Raw genomic sequence first — 20,997 nt, forward strand, 5'->3', positions numbered from 1 at the left:
TCTCCTCCTGCCTTCAATCCTGCCCAGCATCAGGGTCTTTTCTAATAAGTCAGCCCTTCTCATCAGGTGGCCAAAGTATTGGAGTTTCAGCTTCAGCATCAGTCCTTTCAATGAATATTCAGGACTGCTTTCCTTTAGGATGGACTGGTTTGATCTCCATACAGTCCAAGGAACTCTCAAGAGTCTTCTCCAACAACACAGTTCAAATGCATCAATTCTTTGATGCTCAGCCTTCTTTATGGTCCAGCTCTCACATCCATATGTGACTACTGGAAAAACCATAGCTTTGATTAGATGGACCTTTGTTGGCAAAGTAATGTCTCTACTTTTTAATATGCTGTCTAGGTTGGTCATAGCTTTTCTTCCAAGGAGCAAGTGTCTTATAATTTCATGGCTGCAGTCACCATCTGCAGTGATTCTGGGGCCCAAAAAAACAAAGTCTGTCACTGTTTCTATTGTTTCCCCATCTATTTGCCAAGAAGTGATGGGACCAGATGCCAGGATCTTAGTTTTCTAAATGTTGAGTTTTAAGCCTACTTTTTCTCTCTCCTCTTTCACTTTCAACAAAAGTCTCTTTAGTTCTTTGCTTTCTGCCATAAGGGTGGTGTCATCTGCATGTCTGAGGTTATTGATATTTCTCCCGGCAATCTTGATTCCAGCTTGTGCTTCATCCAGCCCTGCATTTCACATGATGTACTCTGCATATAAGTTAAATAAGCAGGGTAACAATATACAGCCTTGATGTACTCCTTTTCTGATTTGGAACCAGTCTGTTGTTCCATGTCCAGTTCTAACTGTTGCTTCTTGACCGGAATACAGATTTCTCAGGAGGCAGGTCAGGTGGCCTGGTATTCCCATCTCTTTAAGAGTTTTCCAGTGTGATCCACAGAGTCAAAGACTTTGGCATAGTCAATAAAGCTGAAATAGATGTTTTTCTGGAACTCTCTTGCTTTCTCTATGATCCAGCAGATGTTGGCAATTTGATCTCTGGTTCCTCTGCCTTTTCTAAATCCAGCTTGAACATCTGGAAGTTCATGGTTCACATAATATTGAAGCCTGGCTTGGAGAATTTTGAGCATTACTTTGCTAGCGTGTGTGATGAGTGCAATTGTGCGGTAGTTTGAACATTCTTTGGCATTGCTTCTCTTTGGGATTGGAATGAAAACTGACCTTTTCCAGTCCTGTGGCCACTGCTGAGTTTTGACGATCACCAGATGGTCAATACCGAAATCAGATTGATTATATTCTTTGCAGCTGGAGAAGCTCTATACAGTCTGCAAAAACAAGACTGAGAGCTGACTGGCTCAGATCATGAACTCCTTATTGCAAAATTCAGACTTAAATTGAAGAAAGTAGGGAAAACCACTAGACCATTCAGGTATGACCTAAATCAAATCCCTTACAATTATACAGTGGAAGGAACAAATAGATTTAAGGGATTAGATCTTACAGACAGAATGCCTGAAGAACTATGGACAGAGGTTTGTGACATTGTACAGGAGGCAGTGATCAAGACCATCCCTAAGAAAAAGAAATGCAAAAAGACAACATGGTTGTCTGAGGAGGCCTTACAATTAGCTGAGAAAAGAAGAGAAGCAAAAGACAAAGGAAAAAAGGAAAGATATGAGCATCTGAGTGCAGCGTTCCAAATAGCAAGGAGAGATATGAGAGCCTTCCTCAGTGATTAATGCAAATAGAGGAAAACAATAGAATGGGAAAGACTAGAGATCTCTTCAAGAAAATTGGAGATACCAAGGGAACATTTCATGCAAAGATGGGCACAATAAAGGACAGAAATGGTATGGACCTAATAGAAGCAGAAGGTATTATGAATAGGTGGCAAGAATACACAGAAGAACTATACAAAAAAGATCTTCACGACCCAGATAACCACAATGGTGTGATCACTCACCTAGAGCCAGACATCCTGGAATGCAAAGTCAAGTGGGCCTTGGGAAGCATCACTACGAACAAAGCTAATGGAGGTGATGGAATTCCAGTTGAGCTATTTCAAATCCTAAAAGATGATGCTGTGAAAGTGCTGCACTCAATATGCCAGCAAATTTGGAAAACAAACCATCATAAGCAAAGACAAACCGCCAGCTGGGGAAAGTATTTGCGTCTCAAATCACCAGAATCATCTCTCTAACTCACAAAAAAACTCCAAGATGTGATTTCTAAACACTGAGTAAGAAAAAAATGGGCAAAGGATTAGAAAAGACTAGTCACAGGAAAAGGAACATAAATAGGATTTCTTAAGCATATTCAGCCTCATTCACAACAAATGCACATTAAAACTAATTCAGATGCTGCTTCTCACCAGCAAAAATCCAAAGGTCTGACAACACGCTCTGTGGGCCGAGCTGTGATGATGAGAAAAGCCAGCACTGCTCCCACGGGGGGCAAATTGGCAGTTTCCACCCAGAGCACAAAGCAGACGCCCTTTGACCTGGAGAATTATGTGGATGAACCCAGTTATGCACGTGCACATTAAAATTTGCAGCACTGTTGTAACCGCAAAACACTTTCACTGACACCCCCACATTCATCCTCATGGGGCGACCCCATGCCCCAGTCCACTTGGGACAGTTCATAGCTTTGCTCCAGTATAATTACTAACAGACACCACACTCTCACTCTTGAAAGGGTCCTGGTTTGTGTGACAGATCATCCGGCCACACACACCCTTCCCAGGGGAGTAGATACATAATTTATGCTGCACCCACCCAGTGGAACACCAGGCTGCAGGAACAAGAAGTGAGAATGCTCTCTTTGTATTGATGGGAAAATGTCTCCGTGATGTATCACTAAAGGAAAAGACAACAGACAAAGCAAAATGAAGGACAAGATGCAGATGTGCACAGCCTGCCACCTTCCAGGTTAAAGAAGTGAGAGCCCATGATGCTCACAGTTGTTTGTATAAGACGCTACAGAGACAGAAACAAACAAGATAACTGGTGACACGGTTGCCAGTGAGCTTGTGTGAGGGGAGGGGAGGAGAGGGATGACTAAGTGGATGGGGGACTTTTCACTGTATCTCTTTTCCTAATTGTTAAATTTTTGAGCCAAGTAAAAATAAGGTTTTGAACTGATTCAAGAAATTAAACTTTAAGATGAAAAAGTATATACATTGTCACAGAACCTTCTAGGTGCCTTCACAATGTTGGTTCTTCCCTTTCCTAGTTTTCAGCCAGGTCCACTGGTGTTCACCTAAAAAGACTACATTTCATGGTCTCCACTGAAGCCAGGTGGGCTTCCCTGGTGGCTCAGACAGTAAAGAATCTGCCTGCAATGCAGGAGACCCAGGTTTGATCCCTGGTTGGGGAAGATCCCCTGGAGAAGGAAATGGCAACCCAACCCAGTATGCTTGCCTGGAGAATCCCATGGACAGAGGAGCCTGGTAAGCTACAGTCCATGGGGTCACAAAGAGTTGGATATGATTGAGCAACTAAGTTTCACTTTGAAAATTGAAGCTAGGTACACTGCTCAATGAAATAAAAGTGAACATGTTAAATGGGTCTTCTAGGAAGATTTAAAAAGGACAGGGCACTCTTCCTCTATGCTGCCACCTGGTATACAATTGTGATGACTGGAACTCTGGCAGCCATCTTAGCTCATGAGGACAAACTGCACTCCCTTGGGAAATGTCAGAGTGGAAAGGGGTCTGGGTCCCTGAGGATTTGAGGGCTCCAACATACCATTCTTGGGTTTTCCACCTCTGGACTTCTCTTTTTGATGAGAAATAAGTTTCATATCTAAGACAGTATTGCTGGAGTCTCTATTCCTTGAAGTTTAGCCCAATCCTAAGTGATCTGATAAAATACTGAATGGAGGTTAATTGTGGTAACCCATTTTTGGTGTGATGCCAAGGACTTTTTTCATCTTTGTACTTTTGGGTATTCTCTGGACAGAACATATATTTTAGTAACAATTGTCACTTTAGAACAATGACATTTACAACTAATCACAGGAAATGCATCTTCCGGCTTCTGGTTTCATGGTCAGAGAATTTCATTTTCAAAGGAGGCAAGGCTGCTGCTGAGGTGCCATCTTTCACATCACTCACAGTGGCCCCTCCCAGCAGCAGAGATCCCACAGCATCTCTGCTCTCTCAAGGCAGGCTCAGGGAAGAGGCCCGTTGCTTTAAACTGTAAACAAGTTGGAGAAGATGCCTGGGGCCAGGTCTGGTCCGGATCTGCCAAATCCCCAGGCTCCACGTGTCTGCTCTTAGCTGGGAGACAGGTTTCCATTGTCTGAGGCAGGGGAGGAATTCTCCATGGCCTGGGGACACGGACAATGAGATGCTGTGGGTTCCAGCTGACTCAACCTGGAGGATGCGCAGGCCAGCAAATGTTCTTGGAATCCAGCCTGGCTCCCCATCCCACCCTGTGCAAACAGCTCCAGAGCCGAACCTGTCCAGAAACGAATCATAAGGGGCTCCGATGGAGCTCGTTACCACTGTGCTCCCTGGTTTTCTTTTCCCAGGCAACTTGAAGTTACACAATTTGTGACTCACCTTTCTGGCCAGTTTTGTACTTCTCCAGCTGGACTCATGCCCTGAGGATCAGGCATGCCTATGGGTTCTTCATGCCAGGGGACGTAGCTCTACAAGGAGGTGCTGAATCTTCCCAACCAACGTCCTGATAGTACTCAAACATTTTTTAGGGGAAAAGTCAACATTTTTATATGACCTGTTAGGAAGGGAATGTAGAATTCTCGACATTTTAAAAACTTCAAATACAAATTTTAGGCCCTCAAAATAAAAGACTTCTAAAGAGTCACAGTGCACAGCTTCAACCCTGTCCTGAGACCCTGAGGGGCCATTTGGGTGTGCTGGTCTATAGGAGGTAAGGTCTAAAACCCCGGCCTCCAGGACTGCAAGTTCAGACTGAAAACATCCCTGGCCCTGTACACATCTGACCTTGTTGGCTCTGCCCTGGGAAGCCGTGCGCTTAGTGGCAGGAGGAACAGAAGAACTGGCGAAGGTGCCCACAGCTGGCCGAGACCCCGCGGCCAGAGTCCCCAGGCCTTCAACGCAGCACAGAGCCACTGACCACAGACGCAAAGTACCACTGGGGCATGGGCTGTGGGTCAGGCCTCGCTGGGCAGCTCATGCCTCAGACGGAACTCAGTATGCCTGGACCGAACTTCATTCACAGAGGGGTCCAGGCCCATAGATCAGGAACCTCCCTGCTGGACCCCAAACCATGGAAGGGGGTCAACTGGCCTTGGCTGCGACACTGGCCATCCACCAAATGTCCATGTGCCCGTGTGTGCACGCACACACCTGTACACAGGTTGAGCAGCTAGGACAATGGCAGGTTATCACACGAGGACCCTGGTGTCTTCTGGGTACAGTTGCCTGGCACCTGACTGTCCAGAGGAAGTGGGTGGTGGCTGCCATCCTGGCTCAGGGTCTGTTCCACTTACATCAGAGGCCCCCAGGAGGGAAAGGCCAGAACCTGTCAGGGTGGGAAGTGAGGCAGGGGCTTCCCTGGAAGGAGGAGGAAGTCATGAGGCTCCTCCTGTGTCCTCTCTCCTCTCCTGTGGGCTGGGCTGGTCCCCAGACATCTGTGAACAGTGGCCTCCGAGAAGTGCCTGAAGACCACAAACCACCTGACGAATCACTCGCATGGCATCCTGGTGTCAGAACACTGCACCATGTCCATTCAAGTTCATGTTCACCCTGCCCCCACGATCTTGGTATGACCCCCTCCTGCTTGCTCCCCATCCCTGGCGGGCCCGTCCATGCAGCCTACAGCATCCTGTGTAGCCTTGGAGGGTGGGCTCCACAAGGGGGCCATGCAGGGAAGGAGGCTGAGGGGCGTCAGGGCCCAGACCTCTCCGGTGACCCATGGCAGCTGCGGTGGAGACCACGCCCAGCAAGGAACAGGGGCCTGGAGGTGCCAGTTTGGAATGGACTGAATGGAAGTCTGGCATTTTGAGAAAACAGTAACAATAAATGTCGCTGGGACAAATTCACAATCAGACAGAAACAAAATATATTTATTAGAAATATTACAGAGTCATATGTCATACTTGGTCGTGTCCACATTTGCACACGCATCTGTCGTGTCTGGACCACGCTTGGCACTCTGCACTCCTGGCAGAAACGAGGCCGCATTCATCCACTGCACTCAGCTCGTGTGGTTACAGTCAGAGAGCTGCTCAGGGCAGCGTAGGCCCAGCCAAACTTTAACCTGGCCAGAAAAGTGAAACCTGCCACGAAGCTGGGGCCACGATATTAAATATCCTTTATAAAAGGGCTTCTGAGTCCTGTCCATTGCTGCATGCCACTCTCACTTCCTCTCAAATGACCCTCAGGCTCTGGGCTGGGGAGGACTGGGGCTGGATGTTCAAAGGAGCTCGTATCTGATGATCGAGTCCTCCATCCCAGGCAGGGCACAGAGAGGGGCCTGTCCCTTGGTGGGGACAGCAGGGGGCTGGGAAAGCAGCCCACCATTCTGGGGCTGAGACCCACGGATACCGTGACACCAGGTGTGGGTCCCCTGGGGTCCTTGGGTGGTCTCAATAAAAGCTATACAACAGCTGAGTGAAGAGCGAAAACCAAAGACCACCGTCGTTTCTGAGGTGAGGAGGGACGGGCCAGGAGAGGTGTGGGTTCCCAGATGGCCAGCCCAGTGGGCAGGGGCTGTGGCACCACCATCAGCCAGGAAACAACTCAGCACACAAAGAGCCAAGGGCTTCTCTTTGTGTCTTAAAACAACTCCGCCCCTCTTGGGGATCTTGCATTTTGTGTCTATCTTGCGTATAAAAATAATGCATTTTTTTTGGAAAAAGGATCTGCAGAACCACCAAATATTTTAAATGACGAAGTGCTGGGTGGAGGAAGATGGGAAGAAACATAGATACAGTGGCCTGTGAAAACCTCAGGACAGGGAACTGGGGAGGGTGGGGTGCGCTTATGGTAAACACCATGTGTTCTCAACTTTAAAAACATTCCACACTCAACTTGTGCTCTGAGCTCCTCAATTAAAATCAGACCAAGGTGACCCCCCGCCTCTTCAGTACTGGAAGACCTGACCCCACACCAGGATGCCCAGGGCCAGACTGCCCTGCACCACCTGGTCCCTTGGGCAGGACACAGGCACGCTGTGCTCTAGCCTGCCCGCTGGGCAGCAAGGGGAATTGGGCAACCTCTCCGAGTTATAAAAATAAACTGCACATGGCCCCCTCTCTTCTTTTTAACCTGAAGTGAGCCCCCCACCGAGAGACTGCCGCAGGAGCCGATCCTAGACCCTCTCAGGAACCACAGGGCACCAGGAGCAGCACCAGGCATCGGCAACCCCTCCCGCAGAGCCTGCAGCGAACCCAGAGTAAACACAGCCACCAACGAAGCCCTCTTGGGTGTGACACCCCCTTGTGGGGTGAGCAAGGCAGGAGCAGGGGGCGAGGAGGAGGCAGACACCTGGGAGGAGACACCGGGTAACTTCCAGCAGACTGTCCAGGGAGGTGGCTCCACCTTCCACGTGAAGACACCCCACATGGTTACTGTCACCAGACTCCCCTTCCGGCGCTTCTCGGGGACTTTGAAAATACACACAACATGACGCTGGTGTCCCTTCCTGACATTCTGACCCCAGGCCGGGGCAGGTGAGGGGGTGTATGCTGTCGGGGAGCCCCCAGACAAGAACCCCAGTGGGTCACCTCTGCAGCCTGAGGGGGACGGATGGACCCTGGCGGGGCCAGTGTCTCCTCCAAGGCAACTGGGCAGGCGGGCTGAGCTCACACCTCCCAGGACAGGGATCAACAGGGCCCGGGTGTGCAGAAGGGCCCGCCTGCCCCCCCGGGCTCATAGGGTGTACTGGGCAGGGTGGGCAGCCCTGGGCTCAGGGAGTGTCAATGGACCTGGGTCAGAGGGCACTGATGCCAGCAGCTGTGGGAGCCCCCTGGGCCAGGGGGGCCTCATTTGCCATGAAATGTGCATGTATTTGCCCAGGTGATGACCTGCACCCATGCCTGCACGACCCAGGGGAGGGACTGCTCTGGGGTGGGGGTGCTCTGCAGCCACATGGGGTGACTGCACGTGCTGGGAAAGCCGATGCCCTTCATCCAGTCCTACCCGAGCCCTCCCTGCCTTGCTCGGGCCTCCTGTCCATGCAAATTTAAGAGGCCTGGGGAAGGACTAAGCCAAAGCCAGAGCTGAGATGCTGTCTGCCCAGCACACCCAAAAGACACATCTTCAGCCTGCTTGTGCAAAAGCAGGAGGACCTTGGCCAACACAGGCCTGTCCCTTCTGTCTGAGGGACTCTTGTCAAGTTTTGCGTGTGCAAGCATGTGGGTGTGGACGGGCATGAACATGTGCAGGACGCAAGGAGCCGGTGAGGTCACAGAGGCTTTCTGTCCACTGCCAAGCACCAGTCCTGGTGTGACCACGCCCCAGACACACCCCCTCCTGTCCCTCCCAGGGGCACCGAGCACACACCCAGGGGCTCCTTTCATCTCAAACATTTGGTCTCCCACCCAGAGAATGAAGGGACAGGAGACCTAACGGTGGTGAAATCCTCTCTGGGAACCAAGTCTGTCCCCAAAAGGCAGGGCTCACGTGACTCAGAGCTGCTTGAGAGCTGACTTTGTCCTTTTGTGTCCTGCTCGGTGTTTCTGGAGGGGCTGGACTGGCAAGTGCAGAATTTTTAGAAGGCAGAAGCCAGGATTCTTAGTAGAAAGATGATGGGTTTAGATGTTTGTCGTGAGACTCAGGGCAGCTCCAGTGAACACATGGCAGGGCTCCCACAGGAGAAGGGGGCCCCTGGGAGCACGACCCCCAACTTACAGTCCATATGTGCCAGGGTTCAGGGTAGGTGCGGTGGACCCCGCTGTTTCTTGTTTGTGTGTTGGACTCGCGTGGAACCTGCCTTGGAAATCCAGACAGTGGGCGGCTGACAGCACAGACCAGGTGCGTCCAGGGCGCACAGTGGGTGTGGGACACGCAGGACCTACGTCTCGAAGTACTTGTAGATCTGGGCCACATACTGCATCACGCTCTGCCAGTCAGGCCGGTCTGTGTGCAGCAACTCACTGAGCTCCTGTGGGAGAGGGCAGAGGTCACTGGGTGCCGCCGGACCTTCCCTCGTGGCCAGCAGGTGCAGGCAACACCCAGCCAGTGCTAAAGGTGCTCAGTGGGGAAAAGAAAAGCTTTTCCTTCCCGCTTATTCAGGAGATGCTATACTTTTAGGAACATTAGACATGATCTGCTGCCCCTCTCATATTTTAACAATAAGCATTAAAAGAAAGTTCTGAAAAAAGAAAAGTTCTGAACAAAAACTAAGAGTTGTCACATGATCCAGCAATCCCACTCCTGGGCACATATCTGGATAAAACTCTAACTCAAAAATATACATCACCCCAATGGTCTAGGCAGCACTAATCACAGTAGCCAAGATAAGGAAACAACTTCAATGTCCATCGACAGAGCAATGGATAAAGAAGATGTGTTACATATATACAATGGAGTATTACTCAGCCATTAAAAAGAATGAAATAATGCCATTTGTAGCAACATGGATGCAACTAGAGATTATTACACTAAATCAGACAGAGAAAGGCAAATAGCATATGATATCACTTATATGTGGAATCTAAAAAATGACACAACTGAATTTATCTATGAAACAGACTCACAGACATAGAGAAGACTTGTGGTTGCCAAGGGGTTGGGGAGAGAGGACTGGGAGTTTGGGATTAGCAGATGTAAACCGTTACATACAGGATGGATAAACAACAAGGTCCTGCTGTGCAGCACAGGGAACTATATTCAGTATCCTGGGATAAACAAAAATGGGAAAGAACATGGAAAAGAATGTGTGTGCGTGTAACTGAATCACTCTGTTATACAGGAGAAACTAAAAGGACATTCTAAATTGGCTCTACTTCAATCAATAAAACAAAAGTTTCAAAAAGAGTCACTATGATTCCATTGTTGCGAAAGGATTCCCACTTCTCCCAGCTACATTTGAATACACACCCATGTCCTCCCACACTGTCACTGCGTACCCTGTGCTTGGTCACTGAACATTTTTCATACTCAATTTCCCACACAGCTGTGCTACATCATTTAGCGGACATACACTGTCCAGGAGAACAGCTGTCCCATCCAAATAGCACAGGGTGTGACTGTGGTCACTTCTTTGTAGTGAGCATCTGTGCAGTACTGTTTCTGCTACTTGCGCCACAAAAGCCCTACACCAGCTAAAAGCTATTTGACCAGAGGGTCACTAGTGGCAAAAGGGTCACTAGTCACGTTTTATTTTCCCTCATTTCATTGACCATAAGCAAGCACAGGCAGAGGCCGGGGACTGACGGCGGCAGGATGGTGCTCCATCCACTGCTCAGCCAGGCTTTCCTGAAATTTGTGTCACCACACTACTCAACAATTCATCTTGGGGCTGACTGCGGATTCTTCTGTGGTCATGAGAGAATAGTAGGGAAGGTCCTGGCATGAAGATGGAAGCAGAGACACAGTGGAAAAGCAGGCTGAGCTCAGAACATCTGTTCCTGGGCAGGGACAGAACTGGCTGAGGCCTGGAACCAGCCACTTAGCTTCTGTTTCAGCATCTAAATATATTTAACTGATTTTTCTCCCTGGTGAGGCTGAGAAATCAGCGTATCATCGGTCTGAGGGAAGGGTGAAAAAGGAGCACGTGGAACATCCCACACAGGAACCTACAGCTATGTGAAAAGAGAAACAATGCATTCACAGAAGACAAGGAGGAAAAGCCTCCTTCTGTGTGCACAGACAGATGCACAAACAGCCGAAGTTCTTATAACACGAGGGTTGCTAACATGATGACACAGACAGAAGCGATAAGGAATTGTGCTCTCGGGAGGCAGATGAGCTCTGAGAAGACAGGGATGGCCTGAGAGGCTGGAGGGATGGCAAACCCCCTCTGGGGACAAGGACACGTCTTCCTGCTCAGAGAGGATTCTGAAGTCTGATCAATATTCACAGTTTTACTCAGACTGTCCTACATGCTTGAACCCGACAATAATTAAATTTTAAACTATTTTAGTGCATTGTCAACATCACGTTTGAACATGTTTGAAGAAATCAGTTAACACCTTTCAGGAGAAGACAGGGTATGTTGGATCAATAAAAATCCGATAGTGTGAGACACTTGATTCAGTAGCTAAAAACCTTCCAAAAAAAGAAAACACCAGACCCAGATGGTTTCACTGGTTAATTCTATCAAACAGTCCAGGAAGAAATAATACCAGTTCTATGCAATCTCTTCCAGGAAACAGAAGAGGAGGGGACACTTCCTCATTCATTCTGTGAAGCTAGAACTACCTCGATACCAAAAGCAGGACAAAAACATTACAAGAATACCAATTTCTCACTAAAATGTAAACACAATGATCCTTAATAAATATTAGCAAATTGAATCATGATCAAGTGGGTTCATCTCAGGAATGCAAGGCTGGCTGGACAGCCATCAATCAATAAAATTTATTCATAGTTGTTGTTGTTTAGTCGCTAAGTGTGTCCGACTCTTTTTGACCCTATAGACTGCACCCTGCTAGGCTCCTCTGTCCTGGGATTTCCCAGGCAAGAATATTGGAGTGGGTCGTCATGCCCTCCTCCAGGAGACCTTCCCACAGTGGGATTGAACCCTCATTTCTTATGTCTCCTGCATTGGCAGGCAGATTCTTTACCACCAGGGAAGCCATGTTATGTGTATTTCATTGCAATAAAAGTAATTGAAAAAAAAAAAGATAGGGCTTCTTTCCCTCAGGAGTCTAGGCAAGAACAATGGAGTGGGTTCTCATGCCCTTCTCCAGGGGATCTGCCCAACCCAGGGATCAAACTCAGGTCTCCCATGTTGCAGGTGGATTCTTCACTGTCTGAGCCACCAGAGAGGCCCAGAGATAAGCCCTATAATCAGATAAATTACAATATAACACATATGCGCTTGATAGACTATGAGTAAATTGTGCTTTAAGAGCCCAGGTTGGCATGGCTGCTCAGATGCAGGGTCATGGAGGGGTGAGATGTGGGCTCTGGAGTCAAATAGCCTCCTTGACCCTTGTCTTGGCTACTCACAAGCTATGTGCCCTTCCACGAAATTGCAGTGTTCCTCATGTAAGGAGCATCTATGTCATAGGACTTCTGAGAGGGACCATGACTCAACTCACAGAAAGTGCCTGGTACAGAGTAGCCTCTATAAAGTTTATGCGACAGCGCAGGCTCAGCCTCACCTAAGGAATCATTCTAACCTCCCTATAAAACCCTGAGCTGTGAAGACCTACCTTCCTAGGTGACCTGAAGACCTTAGTCTGTGTGAGGAGTGACCATTCTGGGGGACACACAGGCTCAGCAAGCAAGTGACACCCTCACAGACCACACGGCCGGGTATGGGCATGTCTGCCTCACCAGTGCAAACACATCCACCCTTGGAGGGCACCCGTTCTGGCTGCTCTGACAGCAGCGGCAACAAGGCCACGCCTCTTCTCTCTCCACCCTTCCTGTGATTGATGCAGTGGGTGAAATTTCTGTCTCACACTGTGGCAGGGAAGAAATGCATTCCCAACGTGGCAGGGAAGAAATGCATTCTCAACTCGGGGGAACACTGTGGTGTTTTCACTTGGAAAAACTCTTATCCTTGTTAATCCTCTAAATGTAAAAGCCTATATTTGCTAGAATATAAACATATAAGGGAATTTTTTTCCTGACTAATCTAATAATAGAACTTGACCAAAGACTTGGGATTGTTACTGCTGCCAATTCTGATTAGTTGCAATTTTAAAATGTCACATGTAATTAAATATATTATTTTTCACTGCATCTCATGATACAAAAGTAAACTTAATAATGTAGGAAGCTTCTATTTTCTTGATGGCATGAACTGGTTAAACTGCTCACAAACATTCCTAAATGTTTGTGAGATCCACGATGATGTTCGTCAGTAGCTCCTCAGAGACTTCTGTACAAATAAAATCTCTGGCTCTGATGATTAGCTCAACAAGATGATCTCATTTGCTTCCCAGCATTCACTAACTTCAGTAGTACATGAGACAAAAAAATAGGAAAAAACATTAATTTAAAAAAGCAAATATTAACAGTAACATTTCCCAGGTGGCTCTAGTGGTAAAGAACCTGCCTGCCCTTGTAGGTGACACAGGAGACGGGGGTTCGATCCCTGGGTTGGGAAGATCCTCTGGAAAAGGGCATGGCAACCCAGTCCGGTATTCTTGCCTGGGAAATCCCATGGACACAGGAGCTTGGCGGGGTACAGTCTACAAGGTCACAAAGAGTCAGACACGACTGAAGTGACTTAGCACGCAAGCATACAAAGAAAACCATATTCTGTGTAGAATATCATCTTCCAACAAGTTCTCATTATATTCAATATCTTTCCTTAAGCAAATGATCTGTGGTTACTTGTTAGCTGCTTTCGATTTGTGCTGCTGGAGAAGACTCTTGAGAGTCCCCTGAACAGCAAAGAGATTAAACCAGTCATTCCAAAAGGAAATCAACCCTGAATATTCATTGGAAGGACTAAAGCTGAAGTTGAAGCTCCAATACTTTGGCCACCTGATGCAAAGGGCTGAGTCATTGGAAAAGACCCTGATGCTAGGAAAGATTGAGGGCAAAAGAAGGGGATGACAGGATGAGACGGTTGCAAGGGATCACTGACTCAGTGGACATGAATCTGAGCAAGCTCTCAGAGACTGTGGAGGGTAAAGGGGCCTGATGTGCTGCAGTCCATGGGGTTTAAAAGAGTCCGACATAACTTAGGGACTGAACAACGACAACTCCCTGGCTGTTTAGTGTTTCAGAAGATAAATCAGGTTCCTGCTACTCCATCCTCGCCAGACATTAAGTCCCCCCACTTCTTTTTAAATTCTCTAGACTCGAGTTTGCACAATAGGGACATCTGTTTCTCAAAGGTTCAGTGGAATTTGGGCGGACTCGTATTTTTTTGTTTATGTGTGTGTGTGACTATATTTAAAACAATGAATTGCACTTCTTTAATGGCTAAAGTTCTAGTTCTTTCTCTGTGCGTTTTGGAGAAATAGTTACATTTACTATTTGAAGAAATATACTTATGTATATATTTTAAAAACTGTCTATTCTGTCAAACATGTTAGGATAACACTGTTATAACTATAGTATTAAAATTCCTACGATAGTTGTCTTTTTCCTTTTTTCCCCCAAAATTTTATTTATTTTTTATTTTGGGCTGTGCTGGGTCTTCGTTGTCATGCGGGCTCTTCTCTAGTGGTGAGTAAGCGCTCCTTTTCGTTGCCATAAGCAGGCTTCTCATTGTAGCGGCCTCTCTTGCTCTGGAGTATGGGCTCTAGGGAGTGTGGGCCTCAGTAGCTGAGGTTACTGTGGTGCATGGGCTTAGCTGTCCCACAGTACTGGAATCTTCCTGGCCTAGGAATCAAGCCGATGTCTCCTGCATTGGCAGGTGGATTCTTTACCGATGAGCCACCAGGGAAGCCCCTGGTCTTTTTCCCTTTTCATTTCACCCTCTGAGGGTTACACAAGTATATCTCTCACTGTACTGCAGCTGAGATTTTCCTAATCACTGAACATGTTTTTAAACGTTTATTGGCCCTTTGTGAGTTGCCTATTCCAGACTTTGATAGTTTTCTACTGCTGCTGCTGCTGAGTTGCTTCAGTCGTGTCCGACTCTGTGCGACCCCATAGACAGCAGCCCACCAGGCTCCCCAGTCCCTGGGATTCTCCAGGCAAGAACACTGGAGTGGGTTGCCATTTCCTTCTCCAATGCATGAAAGTGAAAAGTGAAAGTGAAGTCGCTCAGTTGTGTCCGACTCTTAGCGACCCCATGGACTGCAGCCTACCAGGCTCCTCTGTCCGTGGGATTTTCCAGGCAAGAGTACTGGAGTGGGGTGCCATTGACTTCTCCAAGTTTTCTACTAGGTTTCTTTTATTATTGGTTAGTGCAAATTATTTGTAGATGATCACTTTGCTTTTTCTGCAATTACGTTACAATGTGTCTGGATGGATGTTTTGTATTATTTATCCTGTTTGAGATTCCATTAAGAATCTGTGGTCTTTCGTCATTGTGGAAAAATTTCAGGCGCCACTTTTTCAAATATTCTCTCTCCATGTTTTCTTTCCTCTACTTCTGGAATTCCCACTGGCCATGGGAGTTGGACACGGTCTGATTTTATCTTCCATGCCTCTTAAGCTCTGTGACAGACACTATCAGTTGGTCCCAACCTCTGTTTCCTTTGCAGGCGTCCCACTAAAGAGGATGAGAAACGTTGTATGTTTGCCCTCTCAAATCCCTTTGCAGCTGGGGTGGCCACGCAACAGAGAACTGCCACAGAGCTGGAGGGCCTCTCGGAAGCCTTTTGGTTTCCTTATCAAAGAGGGGGATGTCAGGCACTCACTGTACCCCTTCCTCCCCACTTTTGGCCCTACAGATGGGAGTGATGTCTGGAGCTTGGCAGCCATGTTCAGCTATAGAGAGACAAATAAGAGGACAAAGAACCAAGAAAGTAAAGACACTCTGTGGGCCTTGATTACATTAAGCAGTGAACCATTCCTGAAACTACAAAAAAAAATCTTTATGGTTGAAGCAACCGTTAGTTGGGTTTTCCATTTCTTAAAGTTGAAAACCTATTAATAAAACCCCTATCACATTTTCATCTTAAAATCTCTGTTATATGTCCTGGGTAATTTCCTGTGATGTATTTTCTGGTTCAGCAGTTCTCTTTTCTGCTGTATCCAATCAGGTTTCAATCCAGCTGTGGTTTTTACTTTCAAATTTTAAATTTCTACTTGGCTTTTTTCAAAATCTTAAAAAAAAAAATAAAACCATGTTCCTTCCTTATGATTTTTATTCCTTCTCTGATCTCCAATATGTTTAAACATAGTCTTTTGAGGTCTCTTTCTTATTGTTTTATTATCTCAAATTCTGGTAGATGGTCCTATTGTTCGTGGTGCCTGCTGACTAGATAATTTTCTTTTCTTTGTTTAAATTTTATTGGAGTCTAGTTGGTTTACAATGTTGTGTTAGTTTCAAGTGTACAGCAAAGTGATTCAGTTATACATGCACATATAGTCATTCTTTTTCAGAGTCTTTTCACATATAGGTTATCACAGAATACTAAGTACAGTTCCCTGTACTGTACAGCAGGTCCTATTGTCAAGTAGATCATTTTCCCGACTGCTTTGTAATTTTGAATTGTGAATGTATTTTCAGTAGCCTCTGTACTCCAGGCCACAGAGCTTCTGGCATCAGAGACACCATAAACTAGTCACTGCTTGCAGCAGATCTTATAAATTTGGACTCAAAACCTCATCTGGCCCAGCTTTTCCTTCCTTCCCTCCAAGAGATTTTGTGGGTTTTGGCCACAAAGAAATCCAAGGTAGAGACTGAGCTTCCTTATCACCTCCCTGGACTGGCAGGTAGCAATTTTTATCTCCCCTTCACTAAGAAGATCAGCGTTTGGGGAGCCTTGGTTCTGTCCAGGGGTCTCAGGCCCAATGCTCTGGTTACAGGAGCTCAGTGCCAGGTCTCCTGCCCCTTCATGAGCACAAACCACAGCCTACACACATTGGAGGCCCTTTCCCACCGCCCCAGTCCCACCCTGGGGTGGCCAGAGTCCAGCACATGCCTCAGGACTCTGGTCTTCACTCCTCTTTTAATTTCTGGCATCTAGTTATTTCCCGTTCCTTCTTCAGAGATTGGCTGTGTATTGATATTTTAAAAATTACATCGTATTCATATTTCCAGGGCTTTAATGATAATTCAGTCTAGAACTGAAATTTATGCACAGCGAAATCTTCACTGAAAACACTCTAAATCACATGTGGTCAGACCAACTGTACACTTTTATATCAGGAATCATGAGTAATGGACTTCATTGCTGTGAAGATTATTTAGTAGACGGCATAAAGTTCTTTCTCATGGGATTAAACTATCACATGGATACAAAGGGGGACACTCACCAGGCTGGGTTTGATGCCTACACTTTCAGCTGCTTCAAATGCCAACAAGAGATTTCTTTTCTAGGTTAAAAGTCAAACAGAATGAAATTATCAGCCAAGAATATATAGCTTTTGTTAGCAATAGACACCAACTGACACTCCCATATAGATTATCTACTATTTATAAAACACTAGTGTTGAAGTCAAGTATGCAGACAGTGGTCTCAGTTTAAGGGGGAAAAAAGAAGATTAACAGATTACCACTGTCACTAAAAAATAACATTATTGATTGATTCCTGACCATCAAAGATACATTTTTGTTAGTTATTTTTTACTTTGTCAATATTTAGGACATACACATTCTGTTGTATATCAATTTGTTTAATCATGGTGCTGTATCAAAAATTATCAAAGTAATATATACACATAGTTAAATATAATCACATGAAAGACTTCCTTGCCTCAATCCTGGACCTTGGGAGAATGATTTTTCGCTTCTCTCTTTAATTTCAGCGACTTCCTTCATTTCTCTGTACCTGCTGACATCACTGTTTCTTCCTTCCTTCTAAATATTTATTTATTTGGCTTAGTTGCAGCACTTGGGATCTTTAGTCGCAGCAGGTAGGATCTAGTTCCCTGACCAGGGATTGAGCCTGGGGACCCCTGCTTTTGGAGCTTGGAATCTTAGCCACTGGACCACCAGGGAAGTCCCACCATTTTCTTGATTTCTAAAATAGTGGCATGACCTTCTAACTTCCTCCTAAGTTAAATGACTCAGGAATCATGCACCTCTCTCTTCCCTTCATTCTAGTCACACAGCTCACGTTCGCTCCCTTATTAGTTATGTTTGTGACTTTAACCAGTATCCTCAAACCATCATTTCTTGTCCCATCGGTTACGAATGACAGTTCCCGACTTCACTTGGTGTGATGAGTAGGACTTTCCCTTGCCTTTCCTCCACCTAGTCATGTTCTGAACTGCTCAAGCTGATACATTTGGCTTCCTTCTCCTCAACCACACTGAAGTGTCCGGCACCCTCTTAACAGGACGACTCTGAAGGCTGAAAACAACAAGGGGTATTGGCACAGCAGCTGGGATCACATTCCTCGCCCCAGGTTCCAGAGTCCCGATGCTGTGCCACTCAACACATTCTTTCCAAAGGATTTTCCTCTTTGTAACAACCAACAGCTCAGAACCACACCACATTTCGGTGTGCTCCAGACCTGGACCTTGCCTTTCTTCAAGTCTGTTTTCAGTTCTGCTTGTCTGGGACTTTTCTTGCTGGGAGAACTGTGTCTCCTTCTCTACTTCTGGTTTCTTATCTTCCTATGGCTTATAATCCATGATATTCTCTTTATACTAAAGTGACTTTTCAGATTCTGATTTTGATAGGTTTTTACAGGTGGCACTACTGATAAAAGAACCTGCCCAAAAATTCAAGATTCGTGGGTTCGATCTCTGGGTCAGGAAGATACCCTGGAGGAGGGCATGGCAACACACTCCAGTATCCTTGCCTGGAGAATCCCATGAACAGAGGAGCCTGGTGGGCTACAGTCCAGAGGGTTGCACAGAGTTGGACATAACTGAAGTAACTTAACATGCATATAAACATTACAGGCCTCTCTTGGTGCCCTTTTCAATGTCTGCTGTTCACCAAAAAACCCAAGAAATATACTGCACTGAGAGCTCCCCAGACCCAGGCTCCAACTGAGGAGGGCTGAACTTCACTCATCCTGAAGGTCAAAGGCATCGTTTCATTCAAATTAGCTCCTTCCCTTTGAAACTCAACTTCAAAGTCATCCCTTCCAGGAAGCCTTCCCTATTTCTCCCTCTCTCCTCCAGCAAGAGCCCCTCCAGGCTGAGTCTCACACACGTGCTCAGCTTTAAACTGTGCCGGTTTGATTTGCCTGTGTTGACACATTGTTCTGGGAACCCTCATTGGTAACTCTGAGATACGAGTTTCTTTCCCCAAACATGAACACAAGGTCTCCCAGTGCAGGGGCCAAAGCCAGAGCACGTCCACATGGGGCAGTTAGGAAGCAGGAGGCCAGCGGTCATCAGGGGAGGCTGTGACGCTGCACGATCTGGAATGAAAACTCCACACCAAGTTGAGGATTCAAGCCAAGTTGAGGATTATAACCCGGGAACAGCCTCTGAGGAAGCTCCCAGAACTGTTCTGCCTGTAAAAGGTCAAAGCACAGTCGTACAGGATATTGAGACAGAGGGCTGTGCATCAAGGGATGCACCTGGAGCTAAGTCCTTCACCCCTCATGAACCTGCAGCATCTCACAGCCTGACCTGCCTCCTCCCCAGGACAACATCCAGGAGCAGGGAGAAGAAAGGCAACCTGCGTGCTGGAACCATGCGCTCCCGTATCTCGAGGACAACAGAGAGACCAAGCTGTGATGCTCGGCTGTTCTGTGCATTTCCAGATCTGGGCAGCTGGCCGTGAATCTCAGGGATCACCGGCCTCCAGGGGACATGATGCGGTTTCCGTCATCTGGAAGCAATGAGATGATCTGAAGGGTGAAAGCAAACACTTTCCATTCTTTTCCAACATGTCCATTGATGGGAGGACAAAGTGCCATGGCTGCAGTCAAACACTTCACACCCTGAGGACCTATCTGCAGCAGGCTTCGACCAACCTTCCCGTCGGCAGAAACATTCAATACCTGCTCAACCATGAGGAGTGACACTCTGCCGGCACCAGCAGACTCCCCTAGGAGACAACCTTCCTTCTTGACCTTCCCTGGGCCCTGATGACCCATGACCTGCTGCTCACTCTGTACTAGCAGCCCTGGAATGTGTAAACCGGTCACATCCCTTGATGCACAGCACTCTTATCTCTAAACCTTGTACGACTGTGCTTAGACCTCTAACAGGCAGAACAGTTCTGGGAGCTTCCTCAGAGGCTTCCTCAGAGGGTTATAAGCCTCAGTTTGGTTTGAATAAAAACTTCCTTTTTCTTCCTTGATCGACTGATGGATTTTTTTTTTTGTCGACAGTGCCAAGGCTTTGTGGATCCTGGGACCCCACATGCCCCTGCTGGTCTCCTTTGTGGCTGCTCCTCCTGGTACCTGGTACCTTCGCTGGGCCACTCTGCCCTGCCCTGGCAACAAGGATGGAGTCCTCAAGGCCTGTTCCTTGTCTTCTCTTGGTGCCTCTGTGAAGTTTGATTTATGATAAGAAATACACCTTTGTTCTTTGTCCTGGTTCCTGCACAGAGCTCCTAAAGCCTTTGTAATTTTCGATGTAGGAGTCATGGAGGCATCTTTTGTAATAATATTTGTTTTTATTCGTTTGTTTATCTGGCTATGATGGGTCTCAGTTGCAGCATGTGGGGTCTTTACTGGAGGCATGCCAACTCTGAATTGCGGCGTGTGGAATCTGGTTCCCTGACTAGGGATTGAGCCTGGGTCCCCTGCATTGGGAGCGCAGAGTTCTAGCCACTGGACTGCCAGGGAAGTTCCAAAACAGGTGTCTTTTGTTACTCATAACAAACCCTTTCCAACAACACCTGGGTGTATGTTAATAACTCAATTTTTGAAAACCCCTGGAAAGACAGTGTGGGATTAGAGGTTATAACATTCAGTCCCACCCCTTGACCTGCAGGGAGCGGGGAGGGGCTGGAGGCTGAACCAGTCACCAATGACCAATGATTTAATTAGTTATGTCTGTATAATGAAGCTGCCAGTAAAACCCCAAAGGATGGGTTTTAGTGAAGCATCCATGTGCTGGGAGGGTGGCACACCACAGACTCCAAGGGGACAGACGCTCCCATGCTCGGGACCCCTCCCCCACACCCTGTCCTATGGACTTCCTCATATGGCCCACCGGCCTCCCCATGTCTCTGGTCTCTGCTCCCCTGGGTGTGCCTTTGGCATGCTCCCTGGCTCTGGAAGGCCCCCCGGCTCTGTGCATCACTGGTTCCCTCATGTGGGCTCTTCACTGGAATTCCACCTCAGAGACGTCCACAACCTTCCTGGTGAAAGTTAGGTCCCCATGTTCACCCCACACCCTATGCTTCTCTCATGGTCTTTCATGAGTGAGTGAGTGAAGTCGCTCAGTCG

The 20,997-nt window shown here is 47.1% G+C and overlaps 1 protein-coding gene across 7 annotated transcripts in view; it reads right to left on the reverse strand.

Moving 5' to 3' along the window:
• Positions 1-5,978: 5,978 nt before the first annotated feature.
• Positions 5,979-20,997, reverse strand: part of SPECC1 (sperm antigen with calponin homology and coiled-coil domains 1) — a 206,724-nt gene continuing 191,705 nt past the window's right edge. For 6 of the 7 annotated variants that reach the window (XM_070773131.1, XM_070773132.1, XM_070773133.1 and 3 more), the window contains 2 exons: positions 16,949-17,008; positions 5,979-9,047 (listed from right to left, as the gene is read on the reverse strand). In XM_070773131.1, the coding sequence (XP_070629232.1) occupies positions 8,958-9,047; positions 16,949-17,008 (150 nt within the window). In that variant the 3' untranslated portion in view covers positions 5,979-8,957. The remainder of the gene's footprint in view (positions 9,048-16,948; positions 17,009-20,997) is intronic. The other variant, XM_070773135.1, reaches the window with a different exon arrangement.

Source organism: Bos indicus, chromosome 19 (assembly GCF_029378745.1).
Source record: "Bos indicus isolate NIAB-ARS_2022 breed Sahiwal x Tharparkar chromosome 19, NIAB-ARS_B.indTharparkar_mat_pri_1.0, whole genome shotgun sequence".
Classification (NCBI taxonomy): Eukaryota; Metazoa; Chordata; class Mammalia; order Artiodactyla; family Bovidae; genus Bos; species Bos indicus.